The 21,286-nt window shown below is 41.0% G+C and overlaps 1 protein-coding gene and 1 pseudogene across 3 annotated transcripts in view; both read left to right on the top strand.

Annotated features, from left to right (window-relative positions):
- The window catches only part of SHQ1 (SHQ1, H/ACA ribonucleoprotein assembly factor), a 136,973-nt gene that overhangs the window by 64,806 nt on the left and 50,881 nt on the right, over window positions 1–21,286 (top strand). For 2 of the 3 annotated variants that reach the window (XM_053299511.1, XM_053299512.1), the window contains exon 11: window positions 16,650–16,770. In XM_053299511.1, the coding sequence (XP_053155486.1) occupies window positions 16,650–16,770 (121 nt within the window). Of the gene's footprint in view, window positions 1–16,649; window positions 16,771–18,499; window positions 18,921–21,286 lie in introns of those variants that run through there. The other variant, XM_053299513.1, reaches the window with a different exon arrangement.
- LOC128346330 (ATP synthase F(0) complex subunit C3, mitochondrial-like) lies at window positions 1,953–2,540 on the top strand (annotated as a pseudogene).

Genomic DNA, 21,286 nt, shown 5'->3' with positions numbered 1-21,286 from the left:
GATAGTGACAGGTTTTGCATCTGTCCCTAGATCTTCAATACTCACTAACATAATTAACACACAGGAGAATTTATGTTCATGTATATTGGGTAAAAACTATTTTAATGGACTCCAGCTGAAAAGATTTCTAGAATATAACTTCATACATTTTAAATCAAGAGTAGAATATATAACTAACAATTATTACAAAATGAAGGAATTTGAAGTACTTCTGTGACTAGTTGCCAAGCAAATTATTGTAATTCATAATAAAGTTAATAGTGAAACAGTTTCTGCACATAAAACTTTCTGCCAAGTAAAAGCAGTGTTTTTATGGACTTGGTCATATGCACAATATCTACACACTTAAATGTTCCTATACATGTCAGTTTCCCCCTTCTGCAGAAGCTGTGATAAAATGTGCATCCTTTTGTATATCCACATGAAATACATTTTCTCTTTTTTCTTTTTTTGCATGAATCTGGAATTGGAGTAAGCCTCTCTTTGGGAATAGTTGTTCCTCTTTTTCCAGTACATTGTTTCAAGTGTTGGTAGGACAGGTTGCTTGCTTCCATACCATAGTTTGGTAGTGTGCTCATTGAAGATAAGCTCAGTCCATAGATGTCTGAAAAAGTGTTTCTGGTTATTTGCATTTGTAAAACAGTTTAACTTGGATCTCATCACAGCTGCTTGCTTTTGGTACAAAATACAACTTGCAGAAAAACTTCTCGGTATACTTCTTTCATTTATTCTTCATCCCCTTGTTTTGGAATAGGTGACTGGACATTTTCCATACTGTCATCTTGCCATATCTAGCCAAGGAAGATACTGTCACACATTCCTTTATTGTGTGGAAAGGAAGGCTTCTAAAATGAGCTTTTAATGAGGGATAGTTTCTCCTTTGATTTCATGCACTGGAATATATTTCTGATATTTGGCTGTGCATACCTTCATCCACTTCATTTTGTTGAAATGTGCCAACAGCAGTGCTGAAACGTTTGTATTGCATATTGATACCATGCTGTGGCATCAGCATGTATCTGCTGTGGTATTATAAGTACAACACAAGCCTGTTACCGGCTTCTGCATGGCTTGCCTGTTGCTGCCGAGTTTCTAACACAAGGTTTGATGTTTGTGCTTACTCTTCCCCTTGGAACCCACCAGCAACTATGATTGTGTTGCCTGCATGATCATTTACAATATGACGGTTTGAGAGGAAATGTGTGCCTTGTTACCAGGCACAGCTAGAAAGTCATTCCAGTTGCTGGGAAGCGGCATAGATTTCTCTCCCACTCTTTTCCCCACTGGATGGGAATATTCTTGTCTCCTTCTCATAGTGGCTTTAAAGATACTTTTCTTTAGTGTTCAAAAATACATTATGTCAAAGGGTCTTCACATTAGGGATCTTCACTGAAATGCTTCAGTGCCATCCCAAAGGCAGTGAGGGGTTCCCTTAAGAGGAGGTGGGCAGGTCGTACCTTCCCATTCTCCAAGCCTCTGCCACCCTGTGCCACCCCACTGTGGTGCTGTTCAAGCAGAAATACCTCTGTGCAAGTGGCAGCTTGTGCCACGGTGACGGGATGCTTCCCCGGCATCCCTCTTTTGACGTTGGCATGTAAATGGCGTCGACCCGACCCAGCCCAGGAAAGCAGCACAAGCTGCCACTTGCACGGAGGTATTTCTGTGGTGAGGTGGTGGGCGCCCCTCAGCTGCCCGTCTCCTCTTAAGGGAACCCCTTACCTTGCACCAAAGTATTTTGGCGCCAGGGAGCCAAAGTGTTTCGATGCCTCTCTGAAGAGGCACCGAAACACAGCTCCTCCCTACTTCACATACGGTACCTCTAACAAGTTCCAGAAATCTGCAATCTCACTAAAGCTTCTGACTCCAGCAGACTTTCCAAGTTCCACGACTAGGTTTTGTCAATAATGGTTGCGTCATACGTCTTTCCGCTGGTGCAGGCGCAAACTGTGGCCCTCCTCTCGCTGACTTCCCCTGAGCAGCAGCTGTTGAGTGTGGTCACCCCCAACACCCCTGAATATGTATACCTGTGCAAAGTTCGTCTCTGCTCCCACCCTGGTGAGGAAGAGTTCCCGGCTGCTCTGCAGACCATATCTGCCTCTGTACTGAACAGACCTGAGGTCAGGACAGATGAGACCTGCTGTATCTCAGCTGCTCAGAATAAACTCTTGCCGGTTTTGTTCCGGGAGTTTCAGACGACTACCGTTTCCCGGGATATTGATACTGCTGCCAAGTTTATCGGTGCTGGTGCTGCTACTGTGGGTGTAGCTGGTTCTGGTGCTGGCATTGGGACCGCATTTGGCAGTCTCATTGGCTATGCCAGAAACCCCTCCCTGAAGCAGCAGCTCTTCTCCTATGCCATCCTGGGTTTTGCACTCTCTGAGGCCATGGGGCTGTTCTGTTTGATGGTGGCATTCCTCATTCTTTTTGCCATGTGAAGGAGCCAGATGTGCTGCGTATCATGTGCTCCCCTTTCTTCCCCCTGTGTTTCGTCCAGTGTGTGCCGACCTGATTGTACTGTGGCAGGTAGGAGAAGCCTATCTGTTAACCAATAAATGGTAAGAGCAGACAGAAAGTTCCATCAAGAGTAAACTTTGGTGAACACATCTGTCAAAATTGCTTTGTTGCTTGTTAAGTTGCCGTTTCTGCAAGGAAAACTGACAAGATTCGTGCACTGAGCAATGTTGGACTGAAATAGTGGTTTTCAACCAGCAGTATGCATACCACCGTGGGACACGAGTAGTCTAGATGGGATGCAGAGCTTTTCATAACCATTACTAAAATCTCCTCAAAGGTTATAAAATGGAGGCTGTACAGCCTCTTTTGGAGGTAGAAGTCCCACCTGACTGTCAATCACTCTATCTTGCCGGGAAGTCACCTCACACAGCCTTTTCTGAAGCGGCAAAGGCTATATGCGTGTTGGAGGGTGATTCCATGAGTAGAAGGAATGGAGGAGGAGGAGTGGGATAAATGTCCATCTTGGAAAATGTGGGCTTTTTGTTTCAGTTGTGGGTGGGACCTAGGTTATGTGATAGAGTAATTGGTGGGATGTAAGATACAAAAGGCAGAGAACCACTGAAGTAGAAGAACTCCATGAATCTTTCCAATTCTTAACATTTTGTGAGCTCATGTTGTAATACTTTTGCAGAACCATCTTCCTGCCACTTTGAAGTACAGTAGTTAGGCATTGAAGTGTATATGTCTCTTGATGTGGATTTCCCGCACCCCCCACTTGGTTTCCATCCTTGATAGAGGGATTCAGTTTAGAGTTTTCTAATTTCTGTCGAGACCAAATCATAGCTAGATCTACATCTCCGATATTGGCTCTTCCTGTATTTCTAAAAGGTTTCTTTGAGCAGTTTGAATGGCAGTGCCTATCAGCACACCAGTAACACTCACTGTGTGCACACAGGCTTCTTCCACATTCTTCCCTGAAATAATTCGTTGATATTCTTTTTGCAAACAGCAAAGCGTGTTGTTCGCTTATTCTGCCAAGAAACCAAGCCTAAATATTTCAATTCGTTGGAAATATTCCAATTCATTGGCTGTGAATGACTGTGCAGCTATAAAGATACTGACAGCAGAATGTTAACTCTTCAGTAGAGGAAGTTGTTGCTGTGGAATCGTTACATTATCTTCATGTGTGTAATCAGCATAACGTGTGCTGCAGCAAGGTTGGTGCACTTTGGCAGCCTGAACAGCAGATACCAGATTTATTAATGATATTGATACCAGATTTATTAATGAATTAGTGCGGAATCTCTGTATTTCAAATCTTGCTTTTGACTCTTGCACAGAAGCAATACCTTGTTCTGTTGAAGTAAATAGAAGAAAATCTTTTTTGGATTCTTGGCCAATGATACACACATCCTGAGACAGCAGCTTTGGTTGTTTTAGATTGAATATAGACTCCATGGTTGCATTTACTTGAATCAATACACACATTGCAGTGTCTTCATGCTTCAGAACGTTGTGCACTTCAGAGATGTGCACTTGGGTATGCTGAGACATGATACTTTAAATCTGTTTGCATGTTTTCAAGTAATTTCTGTCCTAATGGTCTAATAACAATTTTTCAAAATAAAACTTTGGCTTAAAAAATGTATCCTGTTTCTAGCATGTTAATTGTATTAGTGGGTATCAAACATATTAATAGATTTGGTTAACATATCATTATTGCCCTCCACTTGGATATCACAGCTATTTTCAGTTTTGATTGCCAACAACTGAGAATTTTGATCCTTTTGAACACCAAAATACAGCTTGGCAAATGAGATCAGATTTCAGCATACCTGATTATCTTGGAAAAGTGGCTTATGTCTTCATTAGCACCATCAAAAAGTTCTAGCTTATTGATACAAACATGCATTTGTTAAATCTATGTCTAATGTCTTAAACAGCATCCATGAACCTCTTTCAAAGATACTGTGTACAAAATTGCTTAAGTAGAACAATGAACAGGGTGGGGGGTGAGTTTTGATTTCAAATATTGTCATTTGCCATCTGTAATATATGATGTCAATCTCCTGCTTCATCTTAGGACTGACACATTACTACCAGCTCTGGAGAGACAATCCTTGACTTCCCTAGGACCATCTATAGAGCTCAACTTGATGACATTGTTATGCTTTAATTTAAGTGAGCTATGAACAGTACTTATGTGTTAGATTATGAATATTTATTTTACTAACATCTTATTTTCGTAACAAAGTTATGCCCAGAAATTCTAAGCCTTTACTTCTGGAAGGTTTAGGTCACAGTCCAAGTGATACAGTTTTATGTATGCAGCGGGGGCTACCTTTTAAGAAGCAGGGAGGGTACTCACCCCCCTAACACACTTCCCCCACTGGCACTGTTGTGAAAACCTCTGGCACGGGGCAGCAGCATATCTCCTTGCTGCCCTAGTCAGCGTCGGACTGGAAGTGGCCAGTTCGTGTGTGTGACGTGCGCATGAGCACCAGCCGGTCCACCACTGACTAGAGCGACAAGGAGGTATGGTGACGCCAGCGGTTTTCACAACAGTGCCGGCAGGGGAAATGTGGCAGCGGAGGATGAGCATCCTCCCCACTTCTTAAAGGTAACCCCACCACCACCACCACCGAACTGGCTGAACACCAGTTCATGCACATTCCTAGCTGGTAGTCATCATTCAGGAAGCTAGGTCTTACTACATACATAGCCGGAGTATCGTTAGAACTAGGGGGAATTGCCATATGATTACAGAAAAGCAAGAAACCACAGGTGACACATAGCTGACGTAAAGGAAAGCAACATGCACCAGGCACATGAAAAGGAAGGGAATAACCAATTAGGGCTACACAAATTTGAGGAACAAGTGATGAACAAGCTGTGAAATAGTGGAACAAGACAAATAAGGGGAAACCAGATTTCAAAACACCTGAAATTAGAAGTGAACACCTGTGGCCATGGAAATGGTATAAAAGTGATTGTGTTAGATAGTACGGATCTTCACTGGAAGTCTAGGCACCTTCAGCCAACTGCATAAGCAGTTGCACCATTTCTATTACATCCTATCCTTGATTTGTGGTGAATCCTAATAAATTGTTTGGACAGCAACTGTAGGATCTGATCATTTTGTTGGGAGTTATAGGGGTAAATGGCCCGGGAGGATCTTTTCTTCTAAACCAAAGTGTGTCTGCTAAGTTTGTGGCCAAGCACAGAGGAAAATACTTAAATTACTTGAATAAAATTATCACAGTGTGAGCAGTGCTTGGTAAAATACTAGAAGTAGTAGTAAGAAATTAGGGCAGTTCACATGATCAAGAATAGGGTAGGGAAAAGCCTCCTACCCTAGTTTGGGAGCTGTGCTCATTCCCGATATTTGATAGTCTGTACCCAGCCACTGAATGAGGCATGATGAAAAGCCTTCTGACTCAGCTGCTGCTTAGCACACAATCATGGATGGTGCTTCTGGCCTTGGTTTTTAACTGACAGTTGATCAAATAATGGGAGCACACACAGCTCTGGAATCAGGGAAGAAGGGTCTCCTACCCTATTCCTGATCATGTGAACTGCCCTATTGACTGCTTCTTTAAGGGACCTGCTACTGAAATTCCAAGAAAAGAAATTGGGACTGTCCTTGCTACTATATAGTGGATCAGTTCAGGCATTGGCCAGAAACATGGCAAAATGGTGGGTTTGTGTTATGTCTTCAAGCCTTGTGGACATGTGCTCCTTGGCCTGCACACAAGTTGCAAGAATTATTCTTTTGACTGTGGTTAGAAACAGATTGGTCAGGTTGTTTGAACCAGTCAATCTTAATTTATTCTGATTAAATTGCTTGAAATGTATGGAGGTCTGAACCAGTGTCCCCTGTCAACATCATCTGAGAATCCCTGTTTCAGGGAAGACTGATCAGAACCCAAGGTTTCAAGTGGGTTTCACCTCTCTGCTTGTTTCAGGCAATTTGGCTAGAACAAACTAAGACCAGGCTGTGCAGGTATCATACTAAATCTTGGTTTGTTTCTAGCTGATTGGAGGTAGAATTCTTCCAGCTGACATGCATACAGGATGGGGGGAACACGTGCTTCTGCAACTTGGAGCTGTTGCATGGAACCAACGTTTAACTATGTTTGTATATTATTTCTGAACTGGCACGGTGAGTTGGCTTAGGAGCTGTAAAGCCCAAACATCATTGGGACTGCTGCTGTCCAATCATCTGCATCCGTCTTTTTCTCTTTTTTAACAACCTGCAGTACTTGGAGTTGAATGTGATGGGTTACAGAAAGAGCCAGTGAGAAGTGCAAGGAATTCTCTCTTTCTGGGCTCTGCTCTCATGAAACCTCTTAGCAAACTGATCTCTGGCTTCTGCCAACTTGAAAATATGTGATCCTTCTAAGTAAATCACTAAAATTTTAGATCATATGATAACTGTAAGCATGAATCTAGATGAAATTTTGTGCTTCTGTCCAGGCATCATTCCAGCTTAGTTATTTTTTTTTAGGGTGACAGATAAAAAGTCACCTTAAGTAGGTGGTTTAGCTTATTTGTGTCTAGAAAGAAGATATATAGATATAGATATAGATTACTTGCAAAACCTATTCAATATATTACTGAAGTGGGAATTTATTTCAAGGCAACCTGCTTTCCTGTGATAAATGCACAAGGATCCTTGATCATTCATGGTGGATTGATGTGAGGAGACTGTACAGCAGTGGTATAGATCTGTATTAGGAGGCCAACCTCTGTTAGGATAACCTCTGGCTGATGCACGCTCTCCATTTTACATGCATATAATGTTGGATTGTGGAATAAAACTCTGTTCACTTTCGTATTGGGGCGGACAAAGGCTGAAGAGCATTGATACTGGAACATGTACAAGGGAGATGGCTTGTAGCATCAGTCTTCTCTGTAGATGTTTAGTAAAACTAAGTCTTCTTAAAACAACCTGCTTATAGACTGTGGCTTACTAATGGAGGTGTTTCATGAACAGGAGTGGCACAGTCATTGCCAAATGCCAGTTGTTAAAGTGCCAGTTACACTTCAGAAAAAATACAACTGTAGTTTACTGTCTCCTGCTTGAAAAACTTTGAAAGACAAAGGCTGCATTAAAAACAACAACAAAAACCACCTGATTTTAACCTGCTTGTTCATTCACAATCTTCTCATCTTTCTGCCATATGCATGCCTCTTGGTTTGTGCCCTACACCAGTGCCTCCTCTTCAAACCTTTGTTTATGAACAGATCGTGTTTGGCTATTAAGCCTCTCTGCCCTTTGATCAGAAAGACTTAATAAAAATATTTCACTGAAAATGCATTGAACTGTTAACACTTACTTATGCCTTGTTAATTCTCAATTAAAAAGGCAACATACAAACTTGGTTGCATTTGATTTGTGAGTTAGTAAATGAAATATCAAAATGACTTCAATATAATTGGTAAACAAGTGCTGGTGATGGTGAAAAAATAGATTAACTTCAAGTAGCTCAGATGCACTTGTGTAAAGACTGCTGTTTCTATTCTGCAAGCTGCATAGACACAGGATAAATTCTTCCCATGGCCACCAAAAATGTTTCATTTGGTGTTCATCTTTATGTGACCAATGTCTGTAAGGATTGTTGGATCTGCTTGTGATAAACGTAGGGGGCTTTTCTGTGCCAGCTCCACCATTCTCCCATGTGTTTGGATTTGTGCCATAGTCCTTAACACATGGACTTGTAAATTAATCCCATTTATTTCAAGGGAGCATATTCATATGATACTGCCTTATCCTTAGACCATTGGTCCATCTCGCTCAGTATTGTCTACACTCTGGCAGTGGATCTCCTTGCTTTCACGTAGGTGTTTTTTCAGTCCTAGTAGGAGGAGTCAAGGATTGAACTTTGGGCATTCTGCATGCAAAGCAGATGCTCTGTCACTGAGCTACGGTTCCTTTCTGATCCCCCACCCCACCCCAGGATGTGGCCCCTCTTCCCCTGAAGGCATGAGATTTTGTCTAAGTCCTCATACACACAAAACAATCATCATACCATTTGACCAAGCCAGGATTTACTCTCAAAATACTTAACCAGCTGGCAATAGAGGCTTTGCAACAGGGAATGAAGTCTTTATGCTGTTTGCTGGTATTACGTTGGCAACGCATTTGAAATAAGTTGGTGGATTCAAAGCTTTAGTAATGGGAGCCTACTCAGGTATTTTACTTGTGTTCATAATGTCCTTTTGAATCAGATTTCTGATCCAGAGGTAAAATGTACTTTACTTTTTTTTTTTTTTGCTTGCTACTTGTACACAGCTGGCAGCCTGGTGATCCACCTTGAAGGTTTTGGTGTCCCACTCCTTGAAATGTACTGAATGTGTCTAGCAGCTGTGAGGTTGCTGGTATTGCCCCATTGTGTTTTTAGAATACATGATTATGAAGTGTGTTGTATTCTTGCATGTTAAAGACACTGTTATCACCTCATCTGCTCCAACCTAAAAGGAGAACTGATGCATCTGGCTCTGAAGGCCTAGGATGGTGGACATGGAGGGAGTTAAGAGTGTAGATTACAGCAGACTAAAATAAACATCTCCTTCCACCTACACCGCTGTTCTCTTTCCCCTTATTTTCCATTCTTTCCAGCTGTGTTGGTTGCCTTTGTAATAAATATAGTAACAACTTTTTTTAGTTTTGCACTGTGCAAGTAGCAGTTCATGGTGAAAATTTACAAAATTAATAATTGTTGTATCTTGTATTTTTATCCTGTTGTTTGAAGTACCACAGACGCTGTAAGTTACTTTAGGCTGAGAGAGCGTGGTGAGCAAGAGGTCACCATTAAGTTTTACCCTTCGTGGGGATTTGAACCATGGGTTTCCCTGATCAAGTTGAGCACTAGGAACATTTCCAGTTCTACAATGTACTTCATAAGAATCAGTGGCCAGAACTACACACAGTACTTTAAGTGCGGCTTCACTATAGCTTTGTATAAAGGCATTATAATATTACCATTTTTATTTTCAGTCTCCTTTCTTATGAGTCGATACTGAGTTGACACTTTCAACGAGCTGTCCACCACAATCCCAAGATATCTCTCTCCTGGTAAATCACTGACAGCTCAGACCCGATCAGTATATCTGCCAAGTTGGCTTTTTTCTTTTTGCCCCAATATGCATCACTTTACCCTTGCTTACATAGAACCGCATTACCATTTTGTAGCCCACTCACCCAGTTTGGAGAAATCCTTTTGGAGCTTCTCACAATCTGTTTTGGATTTTACTAACCTAAATAGTTGAGTGTCATCAGCAAATTTAGCCTTTTCACTGGTCAAATTTCAATAGGGCATGGTCCTGATGAATTTTATCTGGACTAGGAACTGTCTGAACAGTTAGAACTAAACTTGGCATTTCAAGCTGTAGTTGGAGAGCACATGATGCTTATAAAAAGACAATGACCCCTGCTAACTGAGCACATAGGCACTTCTAAAAGTAGTCATTACTTATGTAATCATTATATTTAGCAGGGGGAGAGCAACTGTCCCTGTCAAAATGCAGCACAGCTTCTCTCCAGTGGTGGTTGCTGGTGCCTGCCTTATGTTGCTTTTTAGATTGTGAGCCACTTGGGGACAGGGTTGTCTTTTTCTTTGTAAACCACGTTGAGAAGTTTTGCTTAAAAGTGTATTAAAATATTCATCTCAGTAGAGGGGAAGAAATTTTTTTTTTTGTTTATGTAAGTGCCAGAGTATTCATAGATTCTCTTGATCAGGCAGCTGTGTTTAGAACAAGGAATTCACTCTCCAGAAATTACTAGGAGTTGTCCCTCACGGCTCTGGCTTCAGAACATTCAGTGTGCAAATAGGTTATAAGCATTCTTTAGTTTAACTTGTTAGGGAGACTTAAGGGTAATAGGAAATATTGGATGTCTCCCCCATCACCCCAACCACAGGATTATGCCTCGGCATATACCTGACGTGTTGAAAACATTTAAATGGAGATTTTAAAAAGTTGAGTTATCTGATGGCAAAAAAAAAGAGCCAACAGTTATTCTAGAGTTTAAGGGACCATTTTAAAACTGCTACATCACTGCCATTTTCCATCTAAATGGGTCCAGATCTGGAGAAGTATCACTTGTCACCTAGTTGATGCCTACAAATTTGCAGGTATAGTGGATTGACACTTTTAGATTTTATGACCAATGGAATGTTAAGGGCTTATAATAGAACTAGCTTAACCTGTGCAGAGTGCCTGTGTGTTAGTACTTGATTGCGCCCCTCACCCCCTGCCACAGCCCTCCTCACCTTGGAGATCTCTCCACCCTCACTGGAGCTGCACTCCTGCTCCTCGATCCGGTTGTTTCCATTCCCCCTCAGCCCTCTTGGTCATTCCTCCATCCCTTTACTCTATCCCCCTCAGCCCTCTTGGTTGTGGCTGCAGTGTTGCTGGTGCCTTTTGGCCAAGCTGCAGCCCCCTATACCCAGAGATCTCCTCACCCAAACCCCGCTTCTTCTCCTCCCCACAGGAGCAGGAGCAGTTGACCAGGCCCTTTCTCATTGCCACCACCATGGCTGCTCATTCCTCTCAGGTTGCTGACAGGCCCAGGCCTGTTCCTAGCCTGCTTGCCTTCCTCTGCCAATGGCCTTGGTAGCCCCAAACAGCAGCAGTGGTTGACTGGGCCTTTCCTTGCTGTCAATAGCCACCACCATGACCATTCATTTTCCTCAGGCTGCTGACAGGCTTAGGCCCATTCCTTACCATTTCTCCTTTCTCGCTTCCCCTCCCTTCTTTTTCTCACTTCCTCTCTTCTCTACTCACTCTTTTTCCTGTCTTTCATCCCGTCACTTCTTTTCTCTCCCTCCCTCCCTCCCTACCCCCGAGTTAACAGATCTTGTTTATCTTGTTTCCTCATCTAATTCACACAACACCAGCCGCCTTCTCCTCAAGGGGCTCTTTCCTCCCTCACGACCCCTCTCTTCGCAGACCTCTGCCCACTATTCTATATATTATATATATAGATTTTTCTCATCTGCAATGAAGAACATCTTCTGACCAGTAACAGTTGCATTCAAACTGACCTTAACCATCATGGGCTCCTCCTCCCTATCTGCATATGGAATCTTCACTACCCGATCACCACAGTGCTTCTTGCAAACTCTTGCGAGATCTGCCACGCATGAGATTAGCCACGGGTATGCTTTAAAGATCTATCTATCTATCTATCTATCTATCTATCTATCTATCTATCTATCTATCTATCGAGATATTAAAATAATAGCTTATTTAACTATATTGGCAATACCATGCTAATATAATAGACATAAAGAGTAACTAAAAAATCAAGCAACATTTTTCAGGGTCATTTTGACAGCTATCGCTTGTGTGCAGGGTTTTCTGGGGTTTTTGTCATGACACAATTGACTCAAAAAATGGTGTAGGACTATAGGTGCGATTTTTTTCACTATATGGTAGAGACTGAAGAGTGGGCCTGAAGAATTATGATGCACATAATCGAAATCCTATCATAATTTAGGAATACATGAAACCTACTTAATCACTGTTAGGCTACCTTTGGCCCCAACTATCAACAGAAAGTTAATGTTTATCAGTGCACCTAATCCAAAATAGCCTTTGTAATTAAACAGTGGCAATCTCTAACGAAGAGGTTTTTACTTATTTAGTTTTTATATGGGGGGCATTATCTTTATGGGGGGGAGGAGGAGAGAAAATATATAATAATTCAAAGCAAAACCTGTTGATTTAATTCATTTTTATAGTTTAGTATAGCTTGCAGTTGTTACATTTGTTAAATTTATTTATATCTTCTATGTAAACCACTTTGGAAACTTTTTGTTGGAAAACAGTATATAAATATTTGTCATATCATACATGTTTGGCTTGTCGCTCCTGCCCCTTTCTCACTAACGTGCTTTCCTACTGTGAACATCGTTTATCAAAAAGCACTGTTTTATCGCAAATTCCTTCTCTGCATGCATCTCACCATTTTAGTGTTCTTTCATCCTGGTCCCTACTAGCCAAGGATATTTAAGTTATAAAATATTGAACAGCAGGGGGAGTTTTGAGTTGAATAATAGAAATTTCTGATCTGTCATTTAAATATTACATGGGGTAATTAGGAAATAAGTCTCAATCTGAAAGCTGAAACTTAATTTGGATGTTGACAAATACATTTGTGTTCTCTCTGGCTCATAAGCCTTTCAAGATATTTCAGGTTAACATTGCTTTCCAGTGCAGCGATCTTGTGCTTCAAAAATTTAATTTATTTTTAGAACTAGGCTCTTTTTCACTTCAAAATTGGTTTCATTTTTTAACTACGGTAACAATTGGAGAGGATACTCTTCTTGTAATAGAGACAATTGGACAAATTTTATTTATTTATTTATTTATTTATTTAACTTATTTTTATACCGCCCAAAACTTACATCTCTGGGCAGTTTACAAACAGATAAAGACAAAGATAAAAAGTTAGTTAAAAACCAAAACAAAACAAAATTTAAAACACAGCAATTTAAAAAGAATTTTAAAAACGATATTCTAAAAACATTAAAACAATATCAGTTAAAAGCCTGGTTGAACAGATATGTCTTTAAAGACTTTTTAAAAATTGTCAGAGATGGGGAGGCTCTTATTTTACTAGGGAGCACATTCCAAAGCCTCGGTGCAGCGATGGAGAAGGCCCGTCCCTGAGTAGCCACCAGACGAGCTGGTGGCAAAAGCAGACGGACCCCTCCTAATGATGTCAGTGGGCGGTGGGGTTCACGATGAAGAAGCCGTTCTCTTAAATACCCAAGGCCCAAGCTACTTAGGGCTTTAGAGGTTATGATCAGCACCTTGTATTTTGCCCGGAAATATATTGGCAGCTGGTGTAACTCCTTCAATATGGGAGTAATATGATCTCCCCTAGATGACCAGCCTGGCTGCTGCATTCTGGACCAACTGTAGTTTCCAGACTACGTACAAGGGCAGCCCCACATAGAGCACATTGCAGTAATCCAGTTTGGAGGTTACCAGCAGATGTACCACTGTTTTGAGGTTATCTGTCTCAAGAAACGGATGCAGCTGGCGTATCAGCCGAAGCTGATAGAAGTATGGATGATGTGGGGGCTCCCATTCCTTGGAGAGGATGACCTCAAAACAGTGGTGCATCAGCTGGTAACAGTGGTGCATCAGCTGGTAACCTCCCGGCTCGACTACTGCAATGCACTCTACGTGGGGCTGCCTTTGTACGTAGTCCGGAAACTTCAGTTAGTTCAGAATGCGGCAGCCAGGTTGGTCTCTGGGGCAACCCGGAGAGACCATATTATGCCTGTTTTGAAACAGCTCCACTGGCTGCCGATATGTTTCTGGGCAAAATACAAAGTGCTGGTTATTACCTTTAAAGCCCTGAATGGCTTAGGACCGAGTTATCTAAGAGAGCACCGCCTTTTACATGATCCCCACCGCACCTTAAGATCATCTGAGGAGGACCGTCTCCAGTTGCCACCGGTTCGTCTGGTGGCAATGCAGAGTTGGGCCTTCTCTGTAGCTGCTGCTGGGCTGTGGAATGCACTCCTGGCAGAAATTTGTAATTTGAGATCATTGCCATCCTTCAGGAGAGCCCTTAAAACCTACCTGTTTGGCCTGGCCTTCCAGGGTTTTAAATGATTCTGTTTTAAATTGTTGCCCTGATTTTCAGGGCTTTTAGCTGTTTTTTTTGGTTTTATTGTGTTTTAATAGTTTGATTTTAATTGTTCACTTGTTTTAATTGTTTTTATCATGCTGTGAACTGCCCTGAGCCATTTTGGAAGGATGGTATATAAATCTACAAAACAAATAATCCAAGTGTGTGGTGGGGGGATCAACACAGCACCCCAGTTAGTAAAGTCACTGGGAATTGGCTACAAACAAGGAGAATCAAAATTCAAAAAGCAGCACCCAGTTAAAGCTACTGGGGCTGCTGCTGCAATTAAAAATATTTAGCCGGGGTGGGAAGGGGAGGAAAGCACGTGTGTTTGGCATTTCAGGGGAGAAAAAAATAAACACAGATAATTGGCCACTTGCTCTGGGCCCAGCAGGCCCCAGGCCAACACTGCTCTCCTTTGCTGCGCTGCTGCAGTCTCTGTCTTCTTCAAAACGTGCATCTCTAAGCTGTTTACAATGAAAAATATTTGAAACATCAAATCAATTAACAATTAAAATCATTTAAAAGATTAAAAAATTTAAAAACCCAGTATTAAAAATTTTAAACTATAAATTTAATTTTAAAACTGAGTGAATAAATGTGTCTTCAGTGCCTTTTAAAAAGTTGCTAGGGATGAGGAGGCTCTTATTTCAACAGGGAGCGCATTCCAAAGTCCAGGGGCTGCAATGGTGAGGGCCGGTTCCGGAGTAGCTGCCAGATGAGTTGGTGGCACCTGCAGACGAACCTCTCAGATTATTGGAAGCTGTGTCTAGTACAGGTCTGCTCAATTTAGGCCCCCCAGCTGTTTTTGGACTGCAACTCCCGTAATCTCCAGCCACAGTGGCCAATAGCCAGGGATTATGGGAATTGTAGGCCAACATCTGCAGAAGGGCTGAAGCTCAGCAGCCCTGATCTAGTAGAATGTACAGTGGGCTGCTACTGCCTACCTCCTGATGATGATCAGAAGCTGGGAGTTCATTCACCCAGTCCTGCAACAATTACACAGGCTGTCAGTTGGTTTCTGAGCCACATTCAAAGTGTTCCTCTGTTGTTCTCTCTTTCAACACATTTCAAAGTGCATTTTCACAGTATTCCTTAGAATAAGCTTGTAAAGTCAGCTAGCATTATCCCAGATTTCAGATTAAATAGGATGAGGTGAGGGATGGGGCTTGGATTGAAATGACTGTGGTTTCCCTAAAACCATTGGTGTAGATTTATTTATTTGTTTATCTCCTTAACATATTTCATACCACCCCAAACTTACATCAAAACACTCACTATAGTGTTTTGACTATACTGAGACTTGAAACAGGGACTGATGTGCTCACAGCTTCATAACCATAGTCTCTATTTACTGCTGCCCTTGTTCATTTTCTTGAATATCCTATAATGTAGGTTACTATTACAGAAACCATATATGGGGGAACTGATACTGAGAGACAGTGGCTGAAATCCAGACTAACCCTGCACTGACACATTGGTTTTCTGTTGCAGGAGAGGCATAATTTTTGGTGATTCTCCATTTTCCTCTGCAGCTGCCTACTGAAACTGTGTACTTGAAGATTCCCCAGCACTGAAAATATATAATTTCAGGAGGTACAGGTGGCTGCAGAAGTAAGGAGAGATTGCTGAAAATCACACATTGCTGCAGTGGATGTCAACCACTCATTTCCCCCAATGCCTGTACTCACACCAAGCTCAACCACATTGATTTGTAGTATAGGAAATGTTGTGGTGAAGGTTTCAGTCTTGACTGTAAGGTAGGGAGGAGGAATTTTTAGTCTACTTTCCAGTAGGCTTATCTGATCATCTGGCAGTCTGTGTGTCCCTGTCAGTGTGTGTGTCTCCCCACCATTAACTTCTCAATGTCTGGACCAACATGAGCCAAATCGGGTACAGTTTTAGGGACACCTCGGTGGTATTGTTTGTAATGATATCAACCCTGATCCCAGAAGGCATATGTGTGAATGTTTGAGGTGCAAAAGGGCTAACTTGTGGACTGTAACCAATCTGGACCCAAGTTGGTCCGATTTTAGGGATAGTGAAAGGGAGGTAGGCAGTTTAGTTCTTACTAGAGCAACTTGTGATATAAAACAAAACTATTTCAGTTTGTCGAAGGGGAAAAGATAATCATCATAATTCCAAATAGTTTACAAAGCACCATCAGTTGTGTCTGTTCTGACAATAAGTACACATGATTAGGAAGGGACATACTGAGCGCATACCTGTCGGGATGTTCTCCAGATGTGTCTGGAGCATGCAAAGAGGGGCCATTTGAATGAGCAGCCTCCCATGTAATGTACCAGAAGAGTGTTGGGACATCCATGCTCTCAGTGCAACCCTTCGTGATCACATGCACCAAGTGTACAATTGGAACTGTGCTCTTGATTAACCATTGCTAGGAACTGGAGAAATAATTGTATTGGGGTTAATCTGACAACTAATAGAATGTTCTTTTGTTCCAAATGTTTAAGTAGGAAAGCAATAGGAATTGGGTGATAGGGTGGGAAATTAAATGTCTTAAATATTTCCCCCTCTCTTACAGGTAAAACTGCAATTTTGAAATGTCTGTTAGACATTCACAAGATTTTTAGAGAAAATGATCCTGCATACATTCTAAATGACCTCTACATCACAGACTACTGCATTTGGATTCAAAAGGCCAAGTAAGTTTCAAATTGGTAGTTCCTTTTGGCATTTTTTATCCAGTCACCTAGTGGAAAATTAGTAAACTCACTGAAATAAAAAATTTGCTGTTGGTAAGAACCTAAATGGAAACCTTAACAAACCCTTCTTTGCTGTACTTGTCACCCACAGTATTCCTAGAAGGCAAAAGCAGAAATTGTTGAATTCTAAGTAAATCACAGGGATTGCTTTCTTCAAACACAGTATACATTGTACTTGAGAAAAATAATGGGCTTTTGGCACAAGAAGTAGTAGTGTTGAAAGTATAACCTTGTGATAATATGAACCTTCTAGAATAAAGGAGATAGCTAAGCAGCACTTACACAAATCAGTACAAACCTGTTAACTGAAGAATAATATTCTGTGCTGTTTTGTACCAAGGAACCCCAAATTATTCAAATATAATTATTTTGCATAAAGGCACCTAATTTGTAAACATAGTTTTTAATTTAAAAAGAAAATTAAAACAATGAGGCAGGAGGGTAAAGTATGAGTAGATTATCTATATAGAGAATAGGGAAAAATATCCTACACAAGTATATTTTACACAAGTGTAAAATACACAAGTATTTTAGTAGAATAATATAGAACGTCTATTGCTTGAACTCTGGAGTATTTTGCAAGGAAATACCCGGCTTCAAAAACCTCTACACTACAGCTATGAGGCCTAGAATGTTTTTTTTTTAACGGAGATTGTGAATTGAAAAGTATCACATTGATATTCCAAGTGCCAGATTGTTCATGACATTACACATGTATTGACAACCAATAGCAATCTTAACCATAATTGGACATTCATTTACCAGAAATGTGGATATGCAGGACTGTTTATATAGATTTATGTAAATGTGAACCTACTTATGGGGAATATGAATAAAGAAAACAGTAGTCAGGTTTGAAATTTGGTGGTAAGAACAACCACCTGCATTTGGGGGGAAAAAGTGATGTGTTTCCATGTTAAAACATGCTTTGTTAGACAAATTCTATATTTTTACCTATCTAAAAAACCTCTTCCACTTTTTTAATCATCTGATTTATAACAGTTGAAGTTAATATATAGGAGATCAGCAGCAATTTTAATATGTTGGTTCATAAGGAAGCAGAATTGTTCAAATGGTTTGTGTTCAGTTAGCTTGTAGCCACTTCATTGCTTGGCACTTATTGTACATAATGATCCATATTATAAGGACACATTGGTTGCAATATTTCTTCATACCCTTGTCATGACTTGACTGATTAGCTTAGGTACTCTCTACATTGTAAGTGAAACTAATTTTCATAGGCATTTTGGATATCATTTGCATAACGTTGACACAAATGTGATGGAGGGTGAGCTAATATGGTAAGTGTCATTTCATGGACTATGAGTGGCTATACTTCTAGCCTGGGAGGCAAGATGCTTCTAAATACCATTTGCAAGGGAGCAACAGCAACAGAGAGGGCATTCCCTCTTGCCTGTGGACTTCTCAGAGGCATCTGGTGGGCTACTGTGTGAAACAGGATCCTGGACTAGATAATCTTTGGGCCTGATCCCTCAGGGCTGTTCTTAAGTGGTCTCTCACAGTTTCAGTCTTCTAGCTATGTGAAGTTAATGGTGTAAAGCTCCATTGCAGTGTGAAAGTTCTAGCAATTGAGCCTCAAAATACCTTAGAGGTCTGGGAATTTCTCTCTCTCTCTCTCTCTCTCTCTCCTTCCTGGGTGCACCTTTAGAATATGTGTCCTGGCAGGAGGACTTTCAGCAACCCCAGCATCCTGTGAAAGGTCCTTTCTCCCATGTTTGGGGGTCTTTGGAGCAGCATCCCATGAAGTACAAGTGGCTGCTACCAAAGGGGGAAATCCTTTCCCTTCTGCATAAACCTTTATCTGGCTTCGGATTTCTTTATATAATTTGTCTGCATATTAATTCTTTTCTGTGTGCTATTAAATATTTGTTGCAAAGAAATGAATAATTGTAATACATAGCCTAACGAAAGAATTTAGTTTAATTAGCTTTTAATTTATGAAGCTAATGCATGCCTGCACTTGCTAAATATGTTTGGCAATTCATGAGCAAACTGAGGAACTGTAAAATGGATGAAACCAGAACAAGTTGTTGCACCAAATAAATAATAATAATTGAAAGAGACCAGTACTACTGCTTTGCTGTTTAAGTGAATATAACATCTAGGAAGCCAGTCATTGAAATAGAAGATCTCTTCAGATAGCTAAAAAGATTGCTGGCCATCTAAAAGTGACTGATAAAATAATATGCTTAATGCAAGAAATTAGGCACTAGTTAAGTAGAATTTACTATACTCTCTGTTAAGAGGGCAATTAAGCTATCTTACTCTAATAAAGACACAGCACAATTTTTTTCTCCCCTTCAGGAAAGTGAGAGATGGGCAACTGTGAATTGGTGTTCCCTTTACCACGGATTCCTAGATGTAGTTGACTATAACTCCCTTGCAGCTGGGAATGCTGTGAGTTGTAGTGAAAAACATCTGGAAATCCCTGTTAGAGGGAACACTGTTCTGGATTCATCTCATGCCTTATCACTTTGTACTAATAAGTATTGCAGCAGGCTGTTAGCAGCATATATAGAAAAATATCTGCATGCTATTAAGTCTGGCAGCTGGGCTGACGATGTCTGTTTCAGTCATGTGAGAGATTGCTTGCTGTGGCAAAACACAAGCAAACTAAAATGACAGTCTGCCTGGAAAAGGACCTTTACTCTGAAAGGGCCTATGTGACTATTTTATGTGACCTGTTGGACCACCTTCACCCATATGAATCTTCCAGGGCCCTCCGCTCATCATCTCAGGCCCTGCTCATGACCCCACCACTAATAGAGATCCGGCTGATGGGGATTAGAGACAGGGCCTTTTCAGTTGTGGCCCCTCGGCTTTGGAACACGTTCCTTGAAGAGCTTCTCCATGCTCCCTCCCTCAGTGTTTTTAAAAAACACCTTAAGACACACCTTTTTAAGGAGGCTTTTTAATGCTCCATTATTATTTTGTTATATCTGGTAGGTTCTTTAGCTTCTTTAGCTTTTTATAATTTTCAATTTTAATTTAAACCTAATTGTGGTTTTTAATCTGACTTTTTAAAAAAAAGTTAATTTTATTACTTTTATTGTATCTTGTGTCTATCTTGTTGTTGTGAGCTGTCCCAAGTAGTAGTGCACTGGAGGGGTGGGGTATAAATATTTTAAATAAATACATAATTTTTTCCTCCTGCAAAATCTTGCTTCAGATTCATATAACAATGCATTTGGCAGTATCAGATTTGGCATACACTGCACCATAAAGCAAATACTGCAAGCCCAGTAATTTTATAATAGTTACTGTTTTAATTACTCCCCTATATGCATTCCACATAAAACCTTCTATTTGTATGCAGTCCAGCAATTATGGATAGATGAGACATATTGCACAAATCTGCAAAACATGAAAATAGCAAGCAGTTAATAGGCTCTCCCAGGTTGCAGCGCATACATAGAGAACAGTGAAAGCAGCTCATACAAGAATCTCGGCAGGTGTCGTCAACACTTTACATTGAGAAGCCAGATGTGGCCAGATGGAAAATTGCATCTTTAACCCCTGAGGTCATACGACGTGTCACCACTTAACTTGATTCTCCTGCTAAGCAAGCTTATCACACTCACTGCTGTCAACCTTGTTACTACTTTCATTTTCACAATAAAATTTCATTTTAATTTGTCGGAGTTTTTTTAATCAAATATTTAGAAGCGACTCAATGCTGATTAGGACCAGTAGAAATCTCATAGGGAAAGAAAAAGCAGTTGATTTCTTACATGCTAGGCTTTTGTTGTCCCTTTAACTTCTCATCGCATGAATAAAATGATAGGGGATAAAGTATTCTCTGCTGCTGGATGAGGACATCACATGTGGGTTATCCTTCCCATGTGCTCCAGAGGCAGGACTATGCAAATTAGTTCAAAGGCTTTAAGAGTCTCAGAAGGATACACCACTCAGTTCTTCTAACCCTGTGTCCAGCTCTAGAGACATAAGAATATAAGAACAGCCCTGCTGGATCAGGCCCAAGGCCCATCTAGTCCGCTGGAAGCCTACAGCCAGGAGTTGAGGGCATGCCCTCTCTCCTGCTGTTACTTCCCTGCAACTGGTACTCAGAGGCATCCTGCCTTTGAGGCTGGAGGTGGCCTATAGCCCTCTGACTAGTTGCCATTGATAGACCTCTCCTCCATGAAGTTATCCAAACCCCTCTTAAAGCTTTCCAGGTTCTTGGCTGTCACCACATCATGTGGCAGAGAATTCCACAGGTTTATTATGCATTGTGTGAAAAAATACTTCCATTTGCTGGTTCTAAATTTCCTGGCAATCAGTTTCATGGGATGACCCCTGGTTCTAGTGTTACGTGACAGGGAGAAGAATTTCTCTCTATCCACTTTCTCCACACCATGCATGATTTTATAGATCTCTTTCATGTCTCCCCACAGTCATCTATTTTCTAAACTAAATAGCCCCAGGTGTTGTAGCC

Source organism: Hemicordylus capensis, chromosome 2 (assembly GCF_027244095.1).
Source record: "Hemicordylus capensis ecotype Gifberg chromosome 2, rHemCap1.1.pri, whole genome shotgun sequence".
In the NCBI taxonomy this organism is placed as follows: domain Eukaryota; kingdom Metazoa; phylum Chordata; class Lepidosauria; order Squamata; family Cordylidae; genus Hemicordylus; species Hemicordylus capensis.
This window is presented reverse-complemented; position numbering and strand designations above follow the sequence as displayed.